Source organism: Sander lucioperca, chromosome 13 (assembly GCF_008315115.2).
Source record: "Sander lucioperca isolate FBNREF2018 chromosome 13, SLUC_FBN_1.2, whole genome shotgun sequence".
Taxonomy (NCBI): domain Eukaryota; kingdom Metazoa; phylum Chordata; class Actinopteri; order Perciformes; family Percidae; genus Sander; species Sander lucioperca.
Genome location: NC_050185.1, coordinates 13188190 through 13212016, shown reverse-complemented (window position 1 = coordinate 13212016; position 23827 = coordinate 13188190). Strand labels below are relative to the sequence as shown.

At 40.8% G+C, this 23827-nt stretch overlaps 1 protein-coding gene across 10 annotated transcripts in view; it reads left to right on the top strand.

Moving 5' to 3' along the window:
* ryr1a (ryanodine receptor 1a (skeletal)) overlaps window positions 1-23827 on the top strand; it is a 53470-nt gene that overhangs the window by 6085 nt on the left and 23558 nt on the right. For 7 of the 10 annotated variants that reach the window (XM_031319964.2, XM_035990886.1, XM_031319961.2 and 4 more), the window contains exons 9-74: window positions 76-172; window positions 723-797; window positions 882-1038; window positions 1135-1299; window positions 1459-1580; window positions 1686-1872; window positions 1992-2127; window positions 2264-2359; window positions 2803-2921; window positions 3084-3217; window positions 3325-3566; window positions 3728-3920; window positions 4026-4242; window positions 4310-4414; window positions 4513-4616; window positions 4700-4783; window positions 4913-5072; window positions 5176-5323; window positions 5477-5676; window positions 5757-5931; window positions 6045-6253; window positions 6366-6724; window positions 6834-6960; window positions 7229-7389; window positions 7487-7649; window positions 7735-7821; window positions 7917-8143; window positions 8248-8686; window positions 8761-9318; window positions 9403-9603; window positions 9987-10098; window positions 10200-10343; window positions 10999-11272; window positions 11416-11530; window positions 11691-11823; window positions 11918-12012; window positions 12088-12223; window positions 12327-12513; window positions 12638-12749; window positions 12871-12991; window positions 13137-13306; window positions 13424-13644; window positions 13738-13828; window positions 13917-14057; window positions 14140-14303; window positions 14399-14477; window positions 16090-16179; window positions 16274-16414; window positions 16512-16589; window positions 16672-16747; window positions 16855-16978; window positions 17331-17446; window positions 17582-17649; window positions 17772-17893; window positions 18019-18068; window positions 18270-18330; window positions 18438-18564; window positions 18694-18805; window positions 18904-18985; window positions 19071-19201; window positions 19292-19612; window positions 19753-19993; window positions 20162-20249; window positions 20344-20436; window positions 20856-20870; window positions 23608-23778. In XM_031319964.2, coding sequence (XP_031175824.1) covers window positions 76-172; window positions 723-797; window positions 882-1038; window positions 1135-1299; window positions 1459-1580; window positions 1686-1872; window positions 1992-2127; window positions 2264-2359; window positions 2803-2921; window positions 3084-3217; window positions 3325-3566; window positions 3728-3920; window positions 4026-4242; window positions 4310-4414; window positions 4513-4616; window positions 4700-4783; window positions 4913-5072; window positions 5176-5323; window positions 5477-5676; window positions 5757-5931; window positions 6045-6253; window positions 6366-6724; window positions 6834-6960; window positions 7229-7389; window positions 7487-7649; window positions 7735-7821; window positions 7917-8143; window positions 8248-8686; window positions 8761-9318; window positions 9403-9603; window positions 9987-10098; window positions 10200-10343; window positions 10999-11272; window positions 11416-11530; window positions 11691-11823; window positions 11918-12012; window positions 12088-12223; window positions 12327-12513; window positions 12638-12749; window positions 12871-12991; window positions 13137-13306; window positions 13424-13644; window positions 13738-13828; window positions 13917-14057; window positions 14140-14303; window positions 14399-14477; window positions 16090-16179; window positions 16274-16414; window positions 16512-16589; window positions 16672-16747; window positions 16855-16978; window positions 17331-17446; window positions 17582-17649; window positions 17772-17893; window positions 18019-18068; window positions 18270-18330; window positions 18438-18564; window positions 18694-18805; window positions 18904-18985; window positions 19071-19201; window positions 19292-19612; window positions 19753-19993; window positions 20162-20249; window positions 20344-20436; window positions 20856-20870; window positions 23608-23778 — 10049 coding nt within the window. The remainder of the gene's footprint in view (window positions 1-75; window positions 173-722; window positions 798-881; window positions 1039-1134; window positions 1300-1458; window positions 1581-1685; window positions 1873-1991; window positions 2128-2263; window positions 2360-2802; window positions 2922-3083; window positions 3218-3324; window positions 3567-3727; window positions 3921-4025; window positions 4243-4309; window positions 4415-4512; window positions 4617-4699; window positions 4784-4912; window positions 5073-5175; window positions 5324-5476; window positions 5677-5756; window positions 5932-6044; window positions 6254-6365; window positions 6725-6833; window positions 6961-7228; window positions 7390-7486; window positions 7650-7734; window positions 7822-7916; window positions 8144-8247; window positions 8687-8760; window positions 9319-9402; window positions 9604-9986; window positions 10099-10199; window positions 10344-10998; window positions 11273-11415; window positions 11531-11690; window positions 11824-11917; window positions 12013-12087; window positions 12224-12326; window positions 12514-12637; window positions 12750-12870; window positions 12992-13136; window positions 13307-13423; window positions 13645-13737; window positions 13829-13916; window positions 14058-14139; window positions 14304-14398; window positions 14478-16089; window positions 16180-16273; window positions 16415-16511; window positions 16590-16671; window positions 16748-16854; window positions 16979-17330; window positions 17447-17581; window positions 17650-17771; window positions 17894-18018; window positions 18069-18269; window positions 18331-18437; window positions 18565-18693; window positions 18806-18903; window positions 18986-19070; window positions 19202-19291; window positions 19613-19752; window positions 19994-20161; window positions 20250-20343; window positions 20437-20855; window positions 20871-23607; window positions 23779-23827) is intronic. The other 3 variants (XM_031319965.2, XM_035990887.1, XM_035990884.1) reach the window with 1 other exon arrangement.

Below are 23827 nucleotides of genomic sequence, written 5' to 3'. Positions count from 1 at the left end.
TTGTTGTTACAAAAAAAAAGTCTCTTTGTCCATAATACTGGACTCTCTCTTAGCAATATGACTCTTTTCCTCTAGGTTTTCTGACCGGAGGGTATGTGCTCAGGCTGTTCCATGGTCACATGGACGAGTGTTTAGCAATCCCAGGTGCTGACCAAGGGGACGACCAGCGCAGGTGACCAAAATCTTTAATGGCTGTACATGCCATCAAGTATTAAAACACTGAACTGATACATTTTGGTTGTTTTAGCTTTACACTTTGCCATTCTCAACCATTTTCCGAAGCCTACCATACGTTTTTCAGTATGTGCTCTACATCATAAAGCACGCCTCTGGTGTTGCATTTTAGGTGATGCATGGTGTAGGAACTGCCTTGAAAGCTCTTCCACACCTGAGACTTAAGTTTGGCTGACAAACAGCCACATTTTTAATGAATATGACAGCCCCTTATTCTTATTATAAAATGCAAATATTTTTTTCTGCTTACGTTGCTTGTTTCTCAGCCCGAGTAGTTTCCAGAGTACCACATAATGATGGAATAACTGAAAAATGTTCATTGTAATGTGCTACCTCTCTGAAGACATTTTCAAGTGTCTGCAAGTTGATTGTCATAGTGTACTGACATAAACTGTAACCACTGGAAATTAATCAAAATATTTTGGAATTTTTCTACTTCAAATTTCCTGATACATATAGCATGCCATTAACTGGCATGTTTTTTTCAGAGTTGCTCATTATGAAGGAGGGGCTGTATGCAGCCATGCTCGATCATTATGGAGACTTGAGCCACTGCGTATTGCGTAAGTGTCTCGATTCCTTGTGTAAAAAAACTTGTATTACAATCATTCACTTTTAGTGACTTTACAGTGTGTCCCTGTTGGCAGTTGGAGCGGAGGTCACATTAAATGGGGCCAGTCTTTCCGGATACGTCACATAACAACAGGCAGATACCTTTGTCTGGATGAAGAGAAAGGACTGCTTTTGGTGGACCCAGAGAAGGCAAATTCCAAGATGGCAGCCTTCTGCTTCCGAATTTCAAAGGTAATTGTCATGCAAAGTCAGTTGTGTCAGAAAGTGTGTGACACTCTATTGTGCAGTGTAGAGATTCTTACCAGAACACACTTTTTATTACTACAGGAAAAAATTGAAGTGATCCAGAAGCGAGATGTGGAAGGCATGGGCACGCCGGAGATCAAGTATGGAGAGTCCATGTGTTTTGTACAGCATGCTTCAACTGCCCTCTGGCTTACATATGCTGCTGTTGATGCCAAATCTGCCCGTCTGGGTCCTCTAAAGAGAAAGGTAAAGAAGAATTCAAGATGATCAGCAAAATATAAATCACCAAAGAGTGCTGGAGCAACAACAACTGAAACACATTTAAGTCATCATGCACTGTATGTATGTATGTACGAGTGTTGAGTATATACTTCTGTTTTAAGAGCACCTGTGTTCAATTATTAGGCAATACTCCATAAAGAAGGTCATATGGATGATGCACTCACAGTGGCTCGATCTCAGACCGAAGAGTCCCAAGCTGCCAGAATGATTTTCAGCACAACAGGCCTCTTCAACCAGTTCATTAAGTAACACTACTTCAGTTTATTAAAATCTTTGCTAATAGCCATGTTTTTATTTTTGAGTCACAGCATATTTGTGATGGTATTCTCATGTTATTTTGATGTTTCCAGAGGTCTAGATGCTCTGAGTGGGAAAAACAAATCTGCCAACTCCACGTCTCTGCCTATGGACACAGTGGTGCTCTCCCTGCAGGACCTCATTTTCTACTTCCGACCCCCTGAGGAGGAGCTGGAGCATGAAGACAAACAGTTTAAGCTTCGCTCCCTTAAGAACAGACAGAACCTCTTCCAGGAAGAGGTTGGTCTACCTACTGAGGAATGACTATTCATGAAAATGTATAACAGCAGCATGTCTGGATGTAAATTTAGTTTGGTTGATTTATATCTATTCAACACGTTTTTTATTGTTATTAACAGGGAATGATTACTCTTGTCCTGGACTGTGTTGATCGGCTCAACGTCTACAACACAGCAGCCCACTTCTCAGAGTATGCTGGGGAAGAAGCCGCAGAGTCATGGAAAGAGATAGTAAATTTACTGTATGAATTGCTAGGTATGCCCATCTGTTGATTTGTTCTATGTGTTTGTGGTGATTTTAGATTAGTCATTATTATGTCCCCCATATCAAGCCACCTTTTATGTTTTTGAATGTGATGCACAATCTTTTTTGCTTCTCTTCTTTTGTGAAGCTTCCTTGATCAGAGGAAATCGTGCTAACTGTGCCCTGTTCTGTGATAACCTTGACTGGCTGGTCAGTAAATTGGATCGTTTGGAGGCATCTTCAGGTATCTAAGACATACAGAAGCTCATTTATATGTACATTGTACATTTTGTTTCTTGTTTGTTCTCTGCAAAAGTCAACAAATGTTAGACTGATCACTTAACTGTGAATGATAAAAGCTTGTGTGCTGCTCTCTAGTATAAATGAACACCCGCCATTTTTCCTGTCACTCAAAACTGAATTTAATTAGTTACAAACAGCAAACGGGGGGCTACAATAACGAGAACATCTGACAACATGATGCAATTTAAAAAAAACAACATTCCTGCAATGCTTGCATCACTGTGTAAAAACTGTGGTAATTTTTAAAGCTGTAGATTGGTGTGTTGCATTCAATTGCATTATATTTTTTACGTGTTCCTGTTATTGTTTCCAAGGGTGTATTATATTGTATTGTACAATATAAAATAAAATATGTATTTATATCTTGTCACATTTTTATGTCAGGAATCCTGGAGGTGTTGTATTGTGTTCTGATTGAGAGTCCAGAGGTGCTGAATATTATCCAGGAGAATCACATCAAATCAATCATCTCTCTGCTGGATAAGCATGGGCGCAATCATAAGGTCAGGAACATGTAACACTGTTTGCTGACCTGTTTGTTGAGCAAACCAAATTAATTGATTGCAGTTCATATACTATATATAAAATATTGTAATATATGAAATGACGAGCTACAAAGCAGCACTAGAACTGTCTTCATCGATTTCTATCTCCCCTTTTTGCAGGTCTTGGATGTGCTCTGTTCTCTCTGTGTGTGTAACGGGGTGGCTGTAAGGTCAAATCAGAATCTCATCACAGAGAATCTGCTTCCAGGTCGGGACCTCCTTCTTCAAACCAACATTATCAATTATGTAACCAGGTGGGTCAATTTGTATTAGCACACTTCGGAACAGGCTTAAAAAGCTTTATGCTCTTCTCCTGTACTGAAGCCCAGTTATCAACAATTGTTTTGTTATCTTCCTTAAGCATGAGACCCAACATTTTCCTTGGAACTTGTGAAGGATCCACACAGTATAAGAAGTGGTATTTTGAGGTGATGGTGGACCAAGTGGAGCCTTTTCTTACGGCTCAGCCATGTCACCTGCGTGTGGGTTGGGCTCTGACGGAGGGCTACAGTCCTTACCCTGGTGGAGGGGAAGGCTGGGGGGGCAACGGGGTTGGGGATGACCTCTACTCCTACGGTTTTGACGGGCTTCACCTCTGGTCAGGTAAAGTAAACATGGTATGACTTTTGCATGCATTTGATCTTGTGCTTTTGTGACCATACCTTACTTTTTCTGACATTATGCCTACAAGTTACATAGATAAACTCCTTAAGATTTCAGGTATATTGACAACATATTAGTTAATTTTCTTTATATGTCCACAGGACGTGTTCCGCGTCATGTTGCCACACCTAATCAGCACATCCTTGCATCAGAGGACGTGGTCAGCTGTTGTTTGGATCTGAGTGTGCCCAGTATTTCCTTCCGTATCAATGGACATCCTGTTCAGGGCATGTTTGAGAACTTCAACCTGGATGGCTTGTTCTTCCCTGTTGTCAGCTTCTCTGCAGGCGTTAAGTAGGGCATTGTGAATTATAAAATTAAGTATTATGAATGTCTTTAATAAATGCAGTATAGTTATTATATATGAGACTAATGTCAATTTTCCACTCTAACTGCAAGGTTGCGATTTCTTCTCGGAGGGCGTCATGGGGATTTCAAGTTTCTCCCACCTCCAGGCTATGCTCCGTGCTATGAAGCAGTGCTGCCAAGGGACCGTTTGCGGATTGAGCCCATCAAGGAGTATAAACATGATTTTGATGACATCCGCAACCTGTTGGGTCCAACTCAGTCCCTCTCACATACAGCCTTCACTCCTTGCCCTGTAGACACTATACAGGTAAAATCTTATTATACTCTTTTTCATCCTCATCTTTTCCATTAAACTGATTTTATTATTCTTTCAGATCGTACTTCCTCCTCATTTAGAACGCATTCGAGAGAAGCTTGCAGAAAATAGCCATGAGTTATGGGCTATTACTCGCATTGAACAAGGGTGGACCTATGGACCGGTAAGTGTTTTCAGTGTTCCCCATAGTAAATGTTGCTGTGCACACTAACAATTCCCTTAAAAAATGTTGGCACTTTACTTTTTAAAATCAATGTCAAGTTCCGTGATGACAACAAGAAGCTGCACCCCTGCCTGGTAGATTTCCAGAGTCTGCCTGAACCAGAGAAGAACTACAATTTAGCAATGTCAGGAGAGACACTCAAGTAAGTCAGCGCCCTCACTTAATTAACAGCACTGTGCTTTCGTCTTCTTGTATTCCTAACGCCTTATGTGATTAATTTCAAAGGACTCTGCTGGCACTAGGCTGTCATGTAGGAATGGGCGATGAGAAAGCCGAGGAGAATCTGAAAAAGACCAAACTCCCCAAAACGTAAGCTGCATTGGCATTCATTTATTTTGATTCAATTTGTGACATTGTTTCTCTTTTATCATGTATACTGTTAATAGCCTTATAAAGGCTTTCTCTGACCCATTCTGATCACAAAACATTGTTCGTTAGTTACATGCAGAGTAGCGGATATAAGCCAGCCCCTCTGGACCTCAACCATGTCAAGTTAACTCCTAATCAGAACACTCTAGTGGAGAGACTGGCAGAAAACGGACACAATGTGTGGGCAAGAGACCGGGTTCGCCAGGGCTGGACATACAGTATTGGGCAGGTACCACCATTTGTTTTTCCAGCACTTGTACATGCTACATGAAAGTTCTTTTATTTATTCTATTACATTTTCATGTGCGCATTTTCATTGTTTTTTTTAATAGGATATAATGAACAAGCGCAATCCCCGTCTGGTTCCTTACAACCTACTGGATGAAAAGACTAAAAAGACCAACAGAGAAACAGTTTGCGCAGCTGTTCGCACTCTCATCGGATATGGTTACAACATAGAACCACCTGACCAGGAGAGCAGTAAGGTTGCACTGCTATCTACAAGCAGGATGGCAGGAATATTTGTTTATTTTTTTAATTTAGTCCTACAAGATTCATCATTAAAGATACAGGCGTTTCATTACAACTACAATTTCTATTAAGTGTTCATTACTGTGTTTGTGTTTAATTTAGGCGGGCATGGACCAGCAGCTGGTGATAAGATCAGAGTGTTCAGAGCAGAGAAATCTTATGCTGTCACACAAGGAAAGTGGTACTTTGAGTTTGAGGCTGTGACAGTTGGGGAAATGAGAGTGGGCTGGGCCAGGCCCAGTGTTCGTGCAGACACTGAACTTGGTGCAGATGAGTTGGCATATGTCTTCAATGGCTTCAAGGTAGGAGAGAGACCTAGTATACATGCTTCTAAAGGATTTCAAAGCCTCTGTAATACTTAACTCTAACATTTCCTATTCAGGCCCAACGTTGGCATGTAGGAAATGAGCCATTTGGTCGTCAGTGGCTATCTGGTGATGTGGTGGGGTGTATGATTGACCTCACAGAGATGAACATCATGTTTACACTCAACGGAGAAATGTTGATCAGCGACTCAGGCTCTGAGATGGCTTTTAAGGATATCGAGATAGGAGAGGGTAAGTACAGTAACAACTAATAGCAAATTAAGTTCTCAGGTAGAGACATTGGATATCAGCACTTGTGGATTTGTGTTTCTGATGCTGATCATGTATGTATCAAACATCCCTAGGCTTTATACCTGTGTGCTGTCTGGGCCTGTCCCAGGTCGGCAGGATCAACTTGGGTCAAAATGTCAGCAGTCTTCGTTATTTTACCATCTGTGGCCTGCAGGAGGGATTTGAACCCTTTGCTATCAACATGAAAAGAGACATTACCATGTGGTTCAGCAAAAGCCTTCCCCAGTTTATCAATGTGCCTACTGATCATCATCACATTGAGGTATGTGTGCATTACTTGCTGCAGTGTTTTGATGAGATATTTCTTTGTTCCCATTATGAATAAGTTAGTATTTTCTAGATCACCACCTGGCCCCCTTTCATTTATGCTCTAGGTTTCCCGTGTTGATGGGACAGTGGAAAGTGCCCCTTGTCTCAAAGTGACACACAAAACATTTGGATCTCAGAACGCCAACACAGATCTGCTATTCTTCAGACTCAGCATGCCAGTTGAGTTTCATGAGACCTTCAAAGTCCCAGCAGGGACCACCCTTCTTACTCGTGCCCTGACAATCCCTGAGGATGAGGTGCTAGAGGTGGACCCAGACTCTGACTTTGAAATACTCAAGAAGTCAGCAACTCGCAAAGAGCAGGAAGAGGAAAAGAAAGAACCCTCTGTTCCTAAAGAGATCCCTGCCATCAAAAACGGAGAAAATGAGAAGGATGCATCAACTGAGAAAAGCAAGAAGAAAGGGTTCGTATAGATTCATGTAGTGACTTGAGATGGGGTGTATGGGGAAGAAGGCTGGGATACTGTGTGTACATTTTCATATATAGGGAGTAATTGCTGCTGTTATTTACAGATTCCTTTTCAAGGCTAAGAAGGCTGCATTAGTAACTCCACCACCTGTTATCAACATTCCCCGCTTAGTGGAAGATGTGGTGCCAGATGACAGGGATGACGTAGACATCATCCTCAACACTACAACAGTATGACTATAGCTTTTATTTATTGTATATGGTTATCATATCATATTCATAGCCATATCAAATCCATGCCCATTTGCTCATTTTTGCTTATACTGTTAACTGTAGACGCAATAAATAACATACAATATAAACAATGTTACCTTTATTACAGTATTTTTCAAATTGAACTTGTCTGTCAGTACTGTAATGACTTTAACATTTGTGTTAAATCATCTTTACCTGAAACTGTACTGATGTTAATTTCCCATTCACCTCATTCCTTTACCAGTACTATTATTCTGTGCGAGTGTTTGCGGGGCAGGAGCCCGGTGGCGTGTGGGTGGGCTGGATCACGCCTGACTATCACCAGTATGACCCACATTTTGACATCAGCAAAGTGAGAAATGTAACAGTCACTGTAGGTGATGATAAAGGAAACATTCATGACAGGTATGTTACTCTTCTCTAGACAGAAACCAAAAAAGTGTGTGTTTTCTTTGAAAATGACAAAAATGCACCGTTTCTGATTTTTGTCTGTCTTCCTCAGTGTAAAACGCAGTAACTGCTACATGGTATGGGGAGGAGAGTTCAGCAACTCCCAGCAGACCCGAGTCAGTCAAGAGGATTTTGTGATTGGCTGTCTTATTGATTTGGACACAGGACTCATGACTTTTACTGCTAATGGAAAAGAGATCAACACATTTTACCAGGTCAGATAAGCTTCATTCTGGTATTCACACAGTTCCTTATTTATAGTCTTGGTCATTTAATGCAACTATGTTAACCTTTTTGCAGGTGGAGCCCAACACAAAACTGTTCCCAGCTGTCTTTGTCCTTCCTTCCAGTCAGAATATGATTCAGTTCGAACTAGGCAAGCTCAAGGTCAGTCACAAAAATAACCAAATTACAATTACCAACTTTGTTATGTAACTGTCCTCTCTAATATATCATTTGTTTTCCTTTACTTGTCTTTTTAGAACATTATGCCAATCTCAGCCGCCATGTTCCGGAGTGAACGCAAGAACCCTGTACCCCAGTGCCCTCCTAGACTGGATGTCCAGATGTTAACCCCAGTCATCTGGAGCCGCATGCCCAACCACTTCCTGGCTCCAGATACAGGACGTGTTAGTGAGAGACTGGGCTGGATTGTGCAGTGTCAGGAGCCACTCACCATGATGGCCCTCCATATCCCAGAGGAGAACAGGTCAGAGCTACATCACTCAGCATGTATCTGTTGCATTGTTAGGAGTTACAAAAATGTATTGCTTTCTTTTTTTTAGGTAAAATTAACCCTTTTGTATCCTCTAGGTGTATTGACATCCTTGAGCTGTCTGAACGTATGGACTTGCTGAAGTTCCACTATCATACTCTGAAGCTGTATGGCTTAGTGTGTGCTTTGGGAAACAACCGTGTGGCTCACGCTCTGTGCAGCCATGTGGATGAGTCCCAGCTTTTCTACGCCATAGAGAACACCTACCTACCTGGACCAATGAGGAGCGGCTTCTATGACCTGCTTATCAGCATGCACCTGGAGTCTGCTAAGAGGAACCGGCTGGGAACCAACAAGGAATTTATAGTTCCAATGACAGACGAAACACGCAGTATCACTCTGTACTCTGACAAATCTCATGCCTTACCTGGGGTTGGCCTCACTACATGTCTGCGTCCCAAACTCCATTTCTCCTCCATTGGGTTTGTTGGAACAGATCCAGACATCTACACACTGAGTCCAGTCATACCCTTACAGGTAAGGTTGAACAGGTTTTGCATTTTAAGGAACTCTTGAGTCAGTTATACTCATAAATTTGCTTGTATTTCCAGGTGCTAAAGACCAAGGCCCTGAACATGCTTACTGAGGCTGTGCAAGATGGAGGTCAAGCCATGAGAGATCCTGTGGGAGGTAGTGTTGAGTTTCATTTTGTTCCAATCTTGAAGCTCATCAGTACCCTCCTCATCATGGGTGTGTTTGATGATGAAGATGTCACACACATCCTAAAGATGCTTGAGCCCACAGTCTTCAGTGGCAAGAAAGCAGAGGAGCCTGCTGAGGAGAATGCCAATTTGAAGGAAGAGAAGGAACAAAAAGCACCCCTAAAAGTAGGAGCGGTGAAGGAAGAGGAGCACGAAGCCATGGGGGAAGAAGAAGAGGAATTTGAGGATGGTGGCTTGGGTGAAGAGGAAGAGGAAGAAATGGAGGAAGAAGAAGAATTAGAGACAGAATCCATCATGCCACATGAAGAAATGGTGGATCAGACAGAGCAATTAAATGGTGAGAAAGGAGCCGAGGAAACAGAGAAAGAGATTAGAGAGGAGAATAAAGAAGAACATCTAGAACAAGGACTCTTCCAGATGAAGCTACCAGAGTCTGTCAAATTGCAGGTATGTCTTTTTAGAACATCCAGTCCATACAGTGATACTGTTAGTAGTATAGTATTAGTGATTCACTTTACTTTTGTTCTTTAGATGTGTACTCTACTGCAGTATTTCTGTGACTGTGAACTACGTCACAGAGTGGAGGCCATCACTGCCTTTTCAGACCAGTTTGTGAGCCAGATACAGTCCAACCAGAGGCAGCGCTACAATGAACTTATGCTGGCCTTCACCATGAGTGCAGCTGAGACTGCTCGCAAGACCCGTGAATTTCGCTCCCCACCACAGGAGCAGGTACACCCACACAAATGCACACAAAGGGAGTAGAGTGCATTTGTTGATTGTTTAATTTATCTCCATCCTAGAAACATGGTTTAAAAAAGCTAGTGGGAATTTACCCTGCATTTGTGCACTACTTTCTTTGTTCATGTGTATTTTAATTTATTCTTGTAGAATACTGGGCAAATGTAGATGACATAATAACAAAATGAGAACTTTTCAGTACAGCTGGTTTAAAAAAGTGCTCACTTGGGAAACATTCACAGAAGAGTAAGCGTGTCCACTATATCCTACCAAAGAAACTCCTTAAATAACACATCACTTCTTAAGATGAACCATTTTTGGCTTTTGAAAAATAAAATTAGAATGAGCATACTTCCTTTCTTGCTGTTGTGTAGGTCAACATGCTCATGAACTTTAAGAACTGTGCTGAGGATGAAGAGTGCCCTGTTCCTGATGAAGTCCGCGAATCTCTGCTGACTTTTCATAATGTTCTGCTGGCTCACTGTGGTCAGTCTTCATCTACAGTATCAATCAGCATTTGAAATAAACACTGCAGATAGCAGATTCAAATTTAAGTTACAGTATCTAATTTAAGACTTCACTCTTAGGTGTTCATATTGAAGAAGAAGAACAAGAGGAAGAAGTGGATAACTCTCTCCGGGGACGACTGGTCCGTTTGTTGGAAAAGGTGAAAAAAGTTCGCGAGAAGAAGGTAGAGGTGGAGCCTGAGCCACAGGAAGATAAAAAACCAAGTGAGCCATTCATCTTTTGCATGTCATGTACAACTGAAATAAAACTATCTTTTGTTTGTATTAGGGCTGTCAATCGATTAAAATATTTTATCGCTATTAATTGCATGATTGTCCATAGTTAACTCGCGATTAAGCGCAAATGAATCGCACATTTTTTATCTGTTCTAAATGTACTTTAAAAGGGATATTTTTCAAGTTCCGACGTTCACACTGGGGGTCAAAATAATGTGCTGTGACCGCGAGGTAACTGTGATTAGTCTCCGGTGAGTGTAGCGGTGCTGCATCGCTTCCAGATCTCCAATACTACGCAGCGGCCCGATGCCCAAATCACAGAACGCACATCAAAAATATTAGTGCCGTTAATAGGAATTTGCATTAATTCGTTAATATCACATTCATTTTGACAGCTGTAGTGTGTATGAATATTTGCCTGGAGAAAAGCAGCTCTGTTTCATCTTTGTATGGGCTGTGTGTTTAGTTGAACAGTGTTTGGCTTCCCTCTGTGGTGCAAGTGCATGGAGCGGAGCAGTGGAGGTCCGCTGAGATCTGAGGCACTGGTTGCCAGGGAGGGAAGTTAAACACTGCCCACACTGCCATGACACAGAGCTGGATATAATTCAGTAAAATATCTCTTTTACTCTTTGTACTTTACCAGGCACATTGCAGGAGCTGATTTCACATACTATGATCCACTGGGCCCAGGAGTCATTTATCCAGAACCCTGAGCTAGTGCGTATGATGTTCAGCCTCCTTCACAGACAGTATGATGGGCTGGGTGAGCTCATGCGTGCCCTTCCCAAGGCCTACACCATCAACGCAGTGTCAATTAACGACACCATGGACCTGTTGGAGTGCTTGGGCCAGATCCGCTCATTGCTTATTGTCCAGATGGGTCCAGAAGAAGAGAGGCTTATGATTCAAAGCATTGGGTTAATTTTATTTTATTCTAAATATCTGACCTAACAAATGTCTCTCTGGGACAATAAATCTAATATCTTGCCTTAAAGTAAATTCTTGGATAATTGACAATGTGACAGAAACTATACGCCAACTTAATTTTTATCTTCCTTAGGAACATCATGAGTAACAAAGTTTTCTATCAGCACCCCAACTTGATGCGAGCTCTGGGGATGCATGAAACTGTCATGGAGGTCATGGTTAATGTACTTGGCGGTGGGGACTCAAAGGTATGTTTTTTTATTCCACTCAACTGCATTCTAGTTTTGCTTAATACAGTATACATATAGACCTTGCTTTATATTACCACCAAGTAATAGACAGAAATAGACAATTAAATCAATGTAATGCTACTTAACTTTACATTTGTAACATGCTCCCTTCCAATAGGAGATCCGATTCCCTCGAGTGGTAACAAACTGCTGCCGTTTTCTCTGCTATTTCTGTCGCATCAGTCGTCAAAATCAGCGCTCTATGTTTGACCACCTCAGCTACCTTCTCCAAAACAGTGGCATCGGTCTTGGTGATTTTCTTTGTTGAGTTCCAGCATTATTCTTAATGATTTATTGTGGATTTGTGAACAGTGATTAAGCTGGGCATTATGTGCTGTTCTTTAGGAATGCGGGGCTCCACCCCCTTGGACGTAGCTGCAGCCTCTTGTATTGACAACAATGAGCTGGCATTGGCTCTCCAAGAGCAGGACCTCGAAATGGTAAAATATAATCGATACGTACAAAACAAGCATTGTGCAAAATTATTTATCATGGAATTACACTTATCTTTCCAGGTGGTGAAATATTTAGCTGGATGTGGACTTCAGAGCTGTCCAATGCTACTGTCTAAAGGCTACCCAGACATTGGCTGGAATCCTTGTGGTGGAGAGAAATACCTTGACTTTCTTCGTTTTGCTGTATTTGTCAATGGTCAGATTTTTTATTTGCTACACAATGCAATATTTAATTATAATGCCCATAATGTGTTTTCTCCCTTATTATTAGATAATGCTTTGTTTTTTCCCTTCTGTAGGAGAGAGCGTAGAAGAGAATGCCAATGTGGTGGTACGTCTCCTCATTCGCAGGCCTGAGTGCTTTGGTCCAGCCCTTAGAGGTGAGGGGGGTAATGGTCTGCTGGCTGCAATCGAGGAGGCCATCAAAATATCAGAGGACCCTGCAAGGGATGGCCCTAGTGTTAAGAAAGACAGACGCTTTCCCATGTAAGAGCTCTTAGCTTTGGTTTGAAGATCTTCTAATGGTATTTAATGAGGTGCCAAAGTGTGCGTTATCTCCTCTGTGTTGCTGTAGCAGAAAGATATAGACCCACTTTATTTTTTCTGGTAGGTTTGGGGGAGAGGAGCAGCACGAGGAGAACAGGGTGCATCTGGGAAATGCCATTATGTCCTTCTACTCTGCCCTTATTGACTTGCTTGGACGCTGTGCTCCAGAGATGCACGTAAGCTGTTTAGTAGCTAGCATACCAGACTTATCAAACAGGTTGAGAAAAAAGAAAGATACAGATATAAGAATCTATTTGAAAATGTCTTTATTGAAAAACCAAGCTTTTGTCTCTACAGTTGATCCAGGCTGGTAAGGGTGAGGCTCTGAGAATCAGGGCCATCCTGAGGTCTCTGGTCCCTATTGAAGATCTGGTGGGAGTCATCAGCCTTTCTGTTCAGATTCCTTCATTTGGAAAAGGTAAATACTTGGGAAAACATATAGAATGAATTAAGTTAAGTGGCTTTAATTAGTATTGAAAGTGTCCACTGCCATCAGATCACTTCTGTCCAACTTGAATATTGTTAATGATTTTTCCAAAATGTTTTCTTTGTGTCATGCTTAGACAACAGCATCATAGAACCAAAGATGTCAGCTAGTTTTGTGCCAGATCACAAGGCTCCCATGGTTCTGTTTCTGGATAGAGTGTATGGTATTGACAACCAGGATTTCCTGCTCCATGTGCTGGAGGTGGGCTTTCTGCCTGACATGAGGGCTGCTGCCTCTCTGGACACGGTATGACTCAAACAATTTACAAACATACAGTTGTGTATGGTCCTTGGGGAGGAGTGCAGAGCAGGATTAAAAACATACTGTTGGACTTAATTCACTGCTAGAATTTCTGTTCAACAGGTTGCTTTCAGCACCACAGAGATGGCCCTCGCTTTGAACCGCTACCTGTGTTCTGCTGTGTTACCACTAATCACCAAGTGTGCCCCGCTCTTTGCTGGCAGTGACCACCGAGCCATAATGATTGACTCAATGTTGCACACAATCTACCGGCTGTCTCGTGGACGAGCCTTCACAAAGGCCCAAAGAGACATCATTGAAGAGTGCCTCATGGCTTTGTGCAAGTGAGTTTAACCTCATGGCAAACATGTTTTTCTAATGTAATTTAATATAGCCAGGTTTATAGTTGAACTTATCTTTGTTCATCTTTCTTTCAGACATCTACGCCCATCCATGCTTCAGCACCTGCTAAGACGGCTGGTGTTTGATGTGCCCATTCTCAATGAGTATGCCAAAATGCCACTGAAGGTATGAGGACCTTTAAACATTTAAAATTATTAAAACACATGCTCTTCTAGTATTTATTTTTCACTTTCATTTTATATGCATCATGCAGCTTTTGACCAATCACTATGAGCGTTGTTGGAAATATTATTGCCTCCCTAATGGTTGGGCCAACTTTGGAGTCGCTTCAGAAGAGGAGCTGCATCTGACCCGCAAACTGTTTTGGGGGATCTTTGAATCGTTAGCACACAAGGTGAAGCTCCTGCAATATTATAATTATTAGTATATTGGATGGTATATGGGCATATTGTAATACATTGTTATTGTGATTTCAGAAATTTGATGCTGAGATTTTCAAAATTTCAATGCCATGCATCTGCGCCATTGCTGGAGCCATTCCTCCCGACTATGTAGATGCCAGCTACTCCTCCAAAACAGAGAAAAAAGCATCAGTAGATGCAGAGGGAAACTTTGATCCTAAACCAGTAGAGACCACAAAGTAAGATGAGTTTTGTCATTATGCCTTTCAAGGCATAAAGTATCTCTCTGTAAAATAATTAAAGCTAAATGCACGGATTATTTCTCCAACCACAGCACTATTATCCCTGAGAGACTGGATCCCCTCATCAACAAATATGCTGAATATACACATGATAGATGGGCCTTTGAAAAGGTAGAACTTGTTTTCACTCACTGCAATCATTCACGATAATTTAATACTATTCCTCAGCTAATTCAGGAGCAACATGTTGGGATAGTTTAATTAGAACAGCTATACATTATGTGCTTAACTTAAAGTGTAACTCTCGCCAAAATGCAACCTAGGGTCTTTTTGGGAATGTACCAGAGTCAAACTTTCGTTTAAAAGCATATTTAGGATGGAATTGCCACTTTTAAGATTTACCGTATTTTGTTTTTTGGTCAAATGGCCTTTTGAATGGGAGTGCTAGGGGCACTTTTATGCTAGCCTCAAAATAGCTATTTTTAAAACACTAAGAAGGCTCGACACAACATGAAACTTTGCTCGAAGTATGACCAGGGTCTCTACACCTTAACGAAAGCATTGACAACACTGTTTGTGTACACAGAGTTTACTAAAAAGAAAGGTTTTGAGCAACTCACTGTAGCTGTTGTTCTTCCGGTCGCTGTCTATCGAGCCAGTCCAAAATAGTCGAGGGAGGAGAGTAAAGATGGAAAGCTCCAAAAGCTTAGTTTCATATAAATGCACGGATAATTCGTTGTTTTGTCGTTAGTGAAACACAATGTTGGCCTTGTAGTTGAAAAAGGAGCCTCATATAGGAATGACATTTCCTCCTATAGAGTCCGTTCATTCGCATTCGGAGATCGCCTATTTTTGACTGGGAAAATGGCGGATAGTGTAAACAACAACTGCTAACATGAGTTGCTCAAAACCTTTCTTTTTAGTAAACTCTGGGTACACAAACAATGTTGTCAATGCTTTCGTTAAGGTGTAGAGCCCCTGGCGATACTTTGAGCAAAGTTTCATGTTGTGTCGAGCCTTCTTAGCGTTTTAAAAATAGCTATTTTGAGGCTAGCATAAAAGTGCCCCTAGGACTCCCGTTCAAAAGGCCATTTGACCGAAAAACGAAAATACGGTGAATCTTGTGGCAATTCCGTCCTAAATATGCTTTTAAACGAAAGTTTGACTCGGGTACATTCACAAAAAGACCCTAGGTTGCATTTTGGTGAGAGTTACACTTTAAAGTGCTCATATTATGTTTTTTGGCTTTTTCCCTTTCCTTTATTGTGTTATATATCTTTTTTGTGCACGTTATAGTTTTACAAAGTGAAAAAGCCCAAAGTCCACCCCAAAGGGACTTACCATCTTCCAGAGAAAACACTGTTCACAAATTGCTCCAAACAGCTCAATTGTAGTCCAGCCTTTACTTCCGTAACACACATTATAATACTTGCCTAGCTGCTAGCATGGCACTCCCTCATGTTCTGCAACTGACAAGCTAGCAGTACTTACTGCACATGTGCGACTCCCAACAAAGATGGTACAGATGTGGGATGCCTCACTCTGTAGCTAAAACAGAGAGCTTAACACACAGGATGAAAAGAGGAGCTGCAGCAATGTGCAGTACAACAAAAATATGGTGTTTTCTGAAAATTAAACCACATAAACCTATTCTGGTACAACCTCTAAATACAATTATGAACCTGAAAATTAGCTTAATATGAGCACTTTAAGAAGAAAGCCATTATATTTGTAAGCATAAACGACAGCTGTAACACATATTGTTTATGTATGTATGTTTCAGATCCAGAATAACTGGTCATATGGCGAGGTGCTGGATGAAAATGCAAAAACTCATCCCATGCTCAGACCATACAAAACCTTCTCAGAGAAGGTAGGTTCACGGTCACGCTGTGCATTCAATCTCCCTGTACTTTTACTTCATCTGTCCCTGCTTTTGATCACACAGACATTTGTTTTTCTGGTAGGACAAAGAGATCTATCGTTGGCCAATCAAAGAGTCAGTCAAAGCCATGCTTGCATGGGAATGGAACCTAGATAAAGCTAGAGAGGAAGAAGAGTCAGAGAAGAAGAAGGCAGTATCACGAAAAATCTCACAGACTGCTCAGGTATATAGCCGTTCTATTAATGTACTAATACTTAATAATGTTGTCACAGCAGTGTTATTGTTTGTACAGTATATAATGATAATTCTTTCTGTTCTAGGCAACCTATGACCCAAGCCATGGCTACAGTCCGCAGCCCATTGATATCACACACATGGCTCTTTCAAGAGACCTGCAGGTACATGTTTGAACCTTCTGTGCTGTAATCATATAGCATATATAGCATTTGATCAGTATTCATAGTTTATATCTGTCCACAGTCTATGGCAGAGCAACTGGCAGAGAATTACCATAACACCTGGGGACGGAAGAAAAAGTTGGAGCTGCAGGGCAAAGGTTAGATATGTTTTTTTTGGAGGAGGGAACCTAGACATATGGAAAATGAAATATTTGGCTCATGTCCATTTTCTTCAGAAGTTTTGATTGTTCCCCCATTTGTTTAGGAGGTGGAACACATCCTCTGCTGGTGCCTTATGATACTCTGACAGCAAAAGAAAAAGCACGGGATAGAGAGAAGGCTTATGAGCTGCTCAAGTTCCTGCAGCTCAATGGATATGCTGTCACAAGGTAATAATGCAGAAGAGCAATTTATAGAGTTAGCAGGGAATTCTATTTGTTTCATACTATTAAAATCAATTTTCATTTAATCTGCTAAAATGTCATAGAAGTGCTTTAAAAATGCATGAATGTATTATTTATAAAGTACTTTATGTACTATATTTCAAAATACTCACAGAACAACAAAGAAAAACAGAAACAGCAAGAAAAGTATTTTTAGTTTTAGGTAATACTTTATGGTTTTGTTTATGATCAGATATTGTGATAATTTAACTATAAGGGAACCAGTATTGAAGTTGGGAGAAATCTTTCATTAAATGTAAATACAAAGTACAAAGCTTTAAACTCTGTTTCACTTTAGGGGCCTGAAAGATATGGAGTCTGACATCTCATCCATCGAGAAGAGATTTGCTTATGGTTTCCTGCAAAAGCTGTTGAAATGGATGGAAATTGCCCAGGAGTTCATCGCTCATCTTGGTACTGTGGGGCAAGAATGAAGAACATATATTATAACATCTGATAGAATTAATAACACATTTCTGTGTCACTCAACATAGTTGTTTGTTTCCGATGTTATTGTGATACTATCATATTTTGCAATGTGTTTCACAGAGGCTGTGGTAAGCAGTGGACGAGTGGAAAAGTCTCCTCATGAACAGGAAATCAAATTCTTTGCCAAGGTGAGACTATTGTGTAAAACTAGAGTGGTCACACTTTTGAAGACCCAAATTGTCCTCTCTGGACTAAGTGTGTAATCTCTGGACTAAGTGTGAAAACCCTCTTTGAAAACTCTCTCGCTCAGATCTTGATGCCTCTAATCAACCAGTATTTCAAAAACCACTGCCTCTACTTCTTGTCGACACCTGCAAAAGTTCTGGGTAGTGGTGGGCATTCTTCCAATAAGGAGAAGGAGATGATTGCAAGGTGATCTTTCTTTTATATACATATGTATAACCCACACATTTTCAAATATTACTTTCCCCCTTTTATCAGTGTCTCCTTTTTCTTGCTTTTTCCTTTCTTTCTCTGTCCTTTTCTTCTCATCATAGTATCTTCTGTAAAATGTCTGCTCTGGTGAGGCACAGAGTTTCTCTCTTTGGTAAGATGTCACTTTCTCAACATCAATCTTTCTGAATCTTTTCACTCTTTTCTGTGTTTCTCATATGTGACTGTAATGTATTTTTCCATTACTCAGGTAAGGGCGAGTGCAAATGCTCTTGTTTTATATGTGTATACAGCATGCGGTGATCTGAATTGTATGAAAGACCTCATATCAGCAGAACTGTATTTGTATGTGCAGGAACGGACGCTTCAGCAATTGTTAACTGTCTTCACATTCTGGCACGGTCATTGGATGCAAGGTTTAGTATTTTAGAAATTTCTCACAAGGTGCATAATGCCATTGAGATTAATACTTGCTATAAATGTTTTTGTTTTTCATTATAATCTTTTTTATTTGCTTGATTAGGACAGTAATGAAGTCAGGGCCTGAGATTGTGAAAGCAGGACTGCGGTCATTCTTTGAGAGTGCTGCTGATGATATAGAGAAGATGGTAGAGAACCTCAAACTGGGCAAAGTATCCAAGGGTAATCAGGTAATAGAAATACACAATATCTGAAATGGTCTTGCACATATTAATCCCTGACTGTTGCAAATGATCTGTTAAACATAGGACCTTAAATATTCTGAGTCCATGATCATGTGCTGCTTCTCTCCTTTAAAGCAAGTAAAAGGTGTGTCCCAGAACATTAACTACACGACCATTGCCCTGCTCCCAGTGCTGACCTCCCTGTTTGATCACATTGCTCAGCACCAGTTTGGAGATGATGTCATGCGTGAGTGTTTTCACATTAGTACTATTTTTGATTTCACATATGGTTATTTATTAATGTATCCTGAAACTACTGTACCTGTCTCTGTTGCTTGCATAAAGTGGATGATCTACAGATGTCATGCTATCGCATCATGTGTAGCATCTACTCCCTTGGTACTGTCAAGAATCCACATGTTGAGAGGTAACTCCATATCTGCATGCATTAAAATCTATATTTAGAAGTAGTACTTGGGAGCATCTTTTTGCACTCTCCTTTACATTTACAGACAGAGGCCAGCTCTTGGAGAGTGTTTGGCTCACCTTGCAGCAGCTATGCCAGTGGCCTACTTAGAGCCCCATCTAAATGAATTCAACGCTTTCTCTGTCTACACCACAAAGACACCCAGGGAGAGGGCCAGTGAGTGCATTACCCTTTCCTCAGATTTGTTTTCTGTCTGAAAATGTCTTGTTTCCGAATTTAATTTTTTTCACTATCTTTCTTGTGAAGTCTTGGGCCTTCCCAATGAGGTCCAGGAATTATGTCCAGACATTCCAGAGCTGGATGCTCTGCTAAAGGAGATTGGGGACTTGGCAGAGTCAGGGGCTCGTTATACTGAGATGCCTCATGTGATTGAAATCACCCTGCCCATGCTGTGTAACTACCTGCCTCGCTGGTGGGAGAGAGGAACTGAGAACTTCCCTGAGATGGAGGGCCAGATCTGCACTGATGTCACATCAGAACACCTTAATCAGCTGCTGGGCAGCATCATGAAAATTGTTGTCAACAACTTGGGTATCGATGAGGCCTCTTGGATGAAGAGGTTGGCTGGTAAGCCCCTTTTTAACTCTTTCAATGGCTGGTAAGCACCTTTTAACTCTTTTAATTCTTAAGTCTTCTCTATTAATGAGTCACAGTCTACACCTGAGTGAGGTTTTGTGTGTGATGACACAATTTGTTTTCTCTTTTAGTGTTTTCACAGCCCATTGTCAGCAGGGCAAAGCCAGAAATGCTCAAGTCCCACTTTATCCCAACAATGGAGAAGCTGAAGAAACGCACTTCAAAGGTGGTGGCTGAAGAGGATCATTTGCGGATGGAGGGAAAATCAGAGGGGGATGAGGAAGACGGCACTATACGTGATGAGTTTGCTGTCCTCTGCAGAGACTTGTATGCTCTTTATCCTCTACTTATTCGCTACGTGGACAACAACAGGTACAATGCAATTACAAACCTATTTTTTACCAACATATTAAGTTTTGAACTGTTAATCTGGCCTGGTACTGACAGAATTTGCATAATGCACTCGTCTTTTCATTTATTGTTCATTAGCCAAGCTTGTTGTGACTTTGGGAAGCTTTAAAGTAATGTGTTCTGCTACAGGGCAAGATGGCTGACGTGCCCAGACCCAGATGCAGAAGAGCTCTTCCGAATGGTTGGAGAGGTCTTTATTTTCTGGTCCAAATCCCATGTGAGTATGTTCATTTGGCCTTTGAATGCAGCCATTTGTTGCAGCCCACATCCTTTACTGTATGTATGTATGTATGTTTCTCTCTCTATTGTAGAACTTCAAACGAGAGGAACAGAACTTTGTGGTGATGAATGAGATCAATAACATGTCATTCCTCACCGCTGACAGCAAGAGCAAAATGAGCAAGGTGAGTTAATGAAAGGCAGAACCAGTGCTGCAGTGAGGCTGGTATCGTGTCAAATCTCAATTCAGGCGATTGTGTAACAACGTTATGTGTTTCTTTTTCTGTGCCCTCGTTGTTTTTTATTTTTATTTCAAGATTTTGTTAATTTACCAAGCATTGTCAGCCAGGTATAAATGGTAATTTATTAAACAATTACCCATAGTATAGCTGTAGGAAATTCAAAATATTGTATTACAGTCTATAATCCAACAAATCAATCGAAAGCAGAAAGGCACTTAAACAACATTAAACATAGCACAGCCTTCAACTTTTGGAGGTTTGATTTTAATTCACAATTTTTAGAACGATAGCAGTTGTGTTAACAATATTCTCTCTTTGGCTGTCCCTTGTCCTCTTCTTTTGGGTTGCGGCTGGGTTTCCAGGGCGGGGACTCAGAGGTTAGACTTTGTTCCTGCACGACCGCTGTGCTGACCGCATGGCACCTCACTTTGGGGGAGCTTTTCATCAACCTCTCCAGCACACTGGCACAACTGATCCACATACACTCTAACACATCTACCAACACACAAGTACACTTACTCACTCGTGCGCAAAGACACTCACAAAGACGTGCACATTCTCATTCAGAGAGACATGACCCGAGACAACTAATTCAATGCCAGTGACAAATGCCTTTTCTGTACATGCATGTACAGCACATGTATCTGATTAGTTATACATACTTTGCAGTCTTGTAAGAGTGGAACAAAACTCAGTTGAGAATTTGTCATTGCTATTAATATATAGTTACATATATTAATAGAATATGAAAATCCTAGCCAGAAGTCTCTTCTAAGGAGCAACAGATGGAGTTCGGATCCACTTACACTGACATTAGTATTGCTATACCCCAGTGTACAAGCCTCTGCACTTGTGTACCGACACACGCTTAGATTAGATCACTCCATGTCTTACACAAAACTATATACAGTACATCTACTTAGACTTTAACTGGTGCAAAAGTATAAGGAAAACTGTAATGAATATGCACTAGGAAAAAACACACGTTATTCTCATAAAGGATCACTGGACAAAAGGGCAGGCGCCTTCTGCGGGCCATCCCCAGTCCTGCCAGTGTGTGAGGGGGGGAGTCTGGAGGCGCTTGATGAAAGTACTCAGCAGTAGAGTTGGGCTCATGGCACTGGGCTTTACACCAAGCCCAATGTGGCAGTGAGAGCGCAGTGCCATCATCCTGTCACTGAGTTTGCTCTTTTCTGATCATAGTTGAGTTGGAGTCTTCTTGTCTTTTGTTTCTTTTCGTTGAAGGATGGTTGATCTGTAGCTTTTGTAATGCAGCTTTCTGCCACTAGGGGATGATGTTAGTCTTCTCTGTGCTCTTTCTTCTCTCCTCCCTGGAAATGCCATGGCACATCATGGTTTAGTTTCCTTTACACTCCCTAGTATCCACACTAACACATGACTTGATGCTTAACGTCACTGAAGCAGATTTCTTGAAACATTTGTTGGGTTCCCTCTTAAAAATGTGCTCAAAATGACCATGAACCTAACCAATACATTAATTCAGTCTTATTATCTATATTATTATCCAAAATGCTTTGCACCCTGTTTCCTCTAAACTAGTTCTTTATAACACACTTGCATCTGGCACTTAATTGAAGCCGTGGCTAGTTAGTACAACAGGCGCTGATAGTGTTTGTTATTAAACTTAGATAGGAGGGTGTAGGGCCTCTGGGAATGACTTAATTTTACATGTCTGACAATGACACCCCAACAAACACTTACAATGAAAAGATTGCTGAGAGAAAGCCCGTAACCGGCCTCTTCTGTTCGCTTTTCCATTGTCTGGATTTCAATTTTAATAAATTAACAGACCTACCTGTAAAATCTAGCCATTTTACAAGGCAAGCTAAGGGTTTACACCCTTGAGCCACTGTTAACAACACCATTATAACCGACTTTGGATTTAGTTAGATTTACCTATTTGACTCTCAAAAATTGTCCAGAACATTTGCACTCTACACTTTTCTGTGAGGTGGCTATTACTGTGTGATCCTATTATCTACACTTCTATGGCTCAAATAGAAATACCCTGTGACCTATTCATAGAGCATGCATTTAATAGACTAAACATTCATATTACAAAATGCTTTCATATATTTTATGCTCTTATACACATTTGCACATCTTAGATGACTCCAGAAAGAGCAGATAACAGAAGGACTGAACCCTCACAGTAACAGAGCAGGAGTTAAGGAGCACAGGGACATATCCCATAGACAGTTTGTTTTACAGTAGGTGTGTGATTTTAACAGCCTGCTACTAATAGGTCTAACTCTAATTTCAAGAGTTTTGTTCTGTAACTTCATCTAATATTTTAATATTTCACCAAGGGCTGCTGTTGTTGCAAACTTTAATTCACAATTAGAGAAAAACATGAGTTTGTTTTAGCTATTTATCCTGTTCATGGAATGCTGAATGGGTTGTCACTTGAATGAAAGTTTTCTGTTGCTTGTTTTGTAATTGCAATTTCACTGATTTACTTTTTTGTAAGACCCATTCCTTTCAGCTTCCCTTTCCCATGACATCTATATCCCCACTTTGCCCACACATTTTCACTATACCCTCTACTTACCAGTCTGAGCTCAGAGAAACAATGATTTTTATATTTGGGGAATAACAGAAAATAGACATTCAAATGTAGGCACTTACTTTTTCTTTACATACTTGTTGACAGTAACATGTTTAATAAGAATCCCCAGCTGGGTATTTCTACATGGAGAGACCTACTGTTTGCATACTTGTATAATGAGCAGCTTGCAGTACTGTATAGTGCTTAGTCATTACTAAAAGGTAGGATGATGTTCAATAATTAGTATTAAAACAATCACCTAGGTTTGTAATCAATTTAAATTGTATATTTACTTTGTATGATGTACAGTAGCATATACATAGAATAAGTTGCATTTTTGCTCTTGTGGTGTTGCAGTCATTCCTATCAGTATAGGGAAAACATGTTAATTACTAATGAGGGCTTATATCCATGAAAGTGACGGCCTGGCATTGAATCAAGGCTGTAAAAGTGTTCGATACAAAGCAGTGGTAACTGTCTTGTCATACCTCTGGCATTTTATGAGATACTGTGAATGCTTTTTTGGTTATTGTCCCTTTTCTCAGGGTGGAGGCTCAGATACCGAACGTACCAAGAAGAAAAAACGTGGAGATCGTTACTCTGTGCAGACTTCACTTATAGTGGCTGCCTTGAAAAAGATGCTCCCCATAGGCCTCAACATGTGTTCTCCTGCTGATCAGGAGCTTATCAACTTGGCCAAGATCCGATACTCTTTGGTAGTTTTTTCTGACTTTGAATGAACTTGATTCTGGTAAACATCTGTTG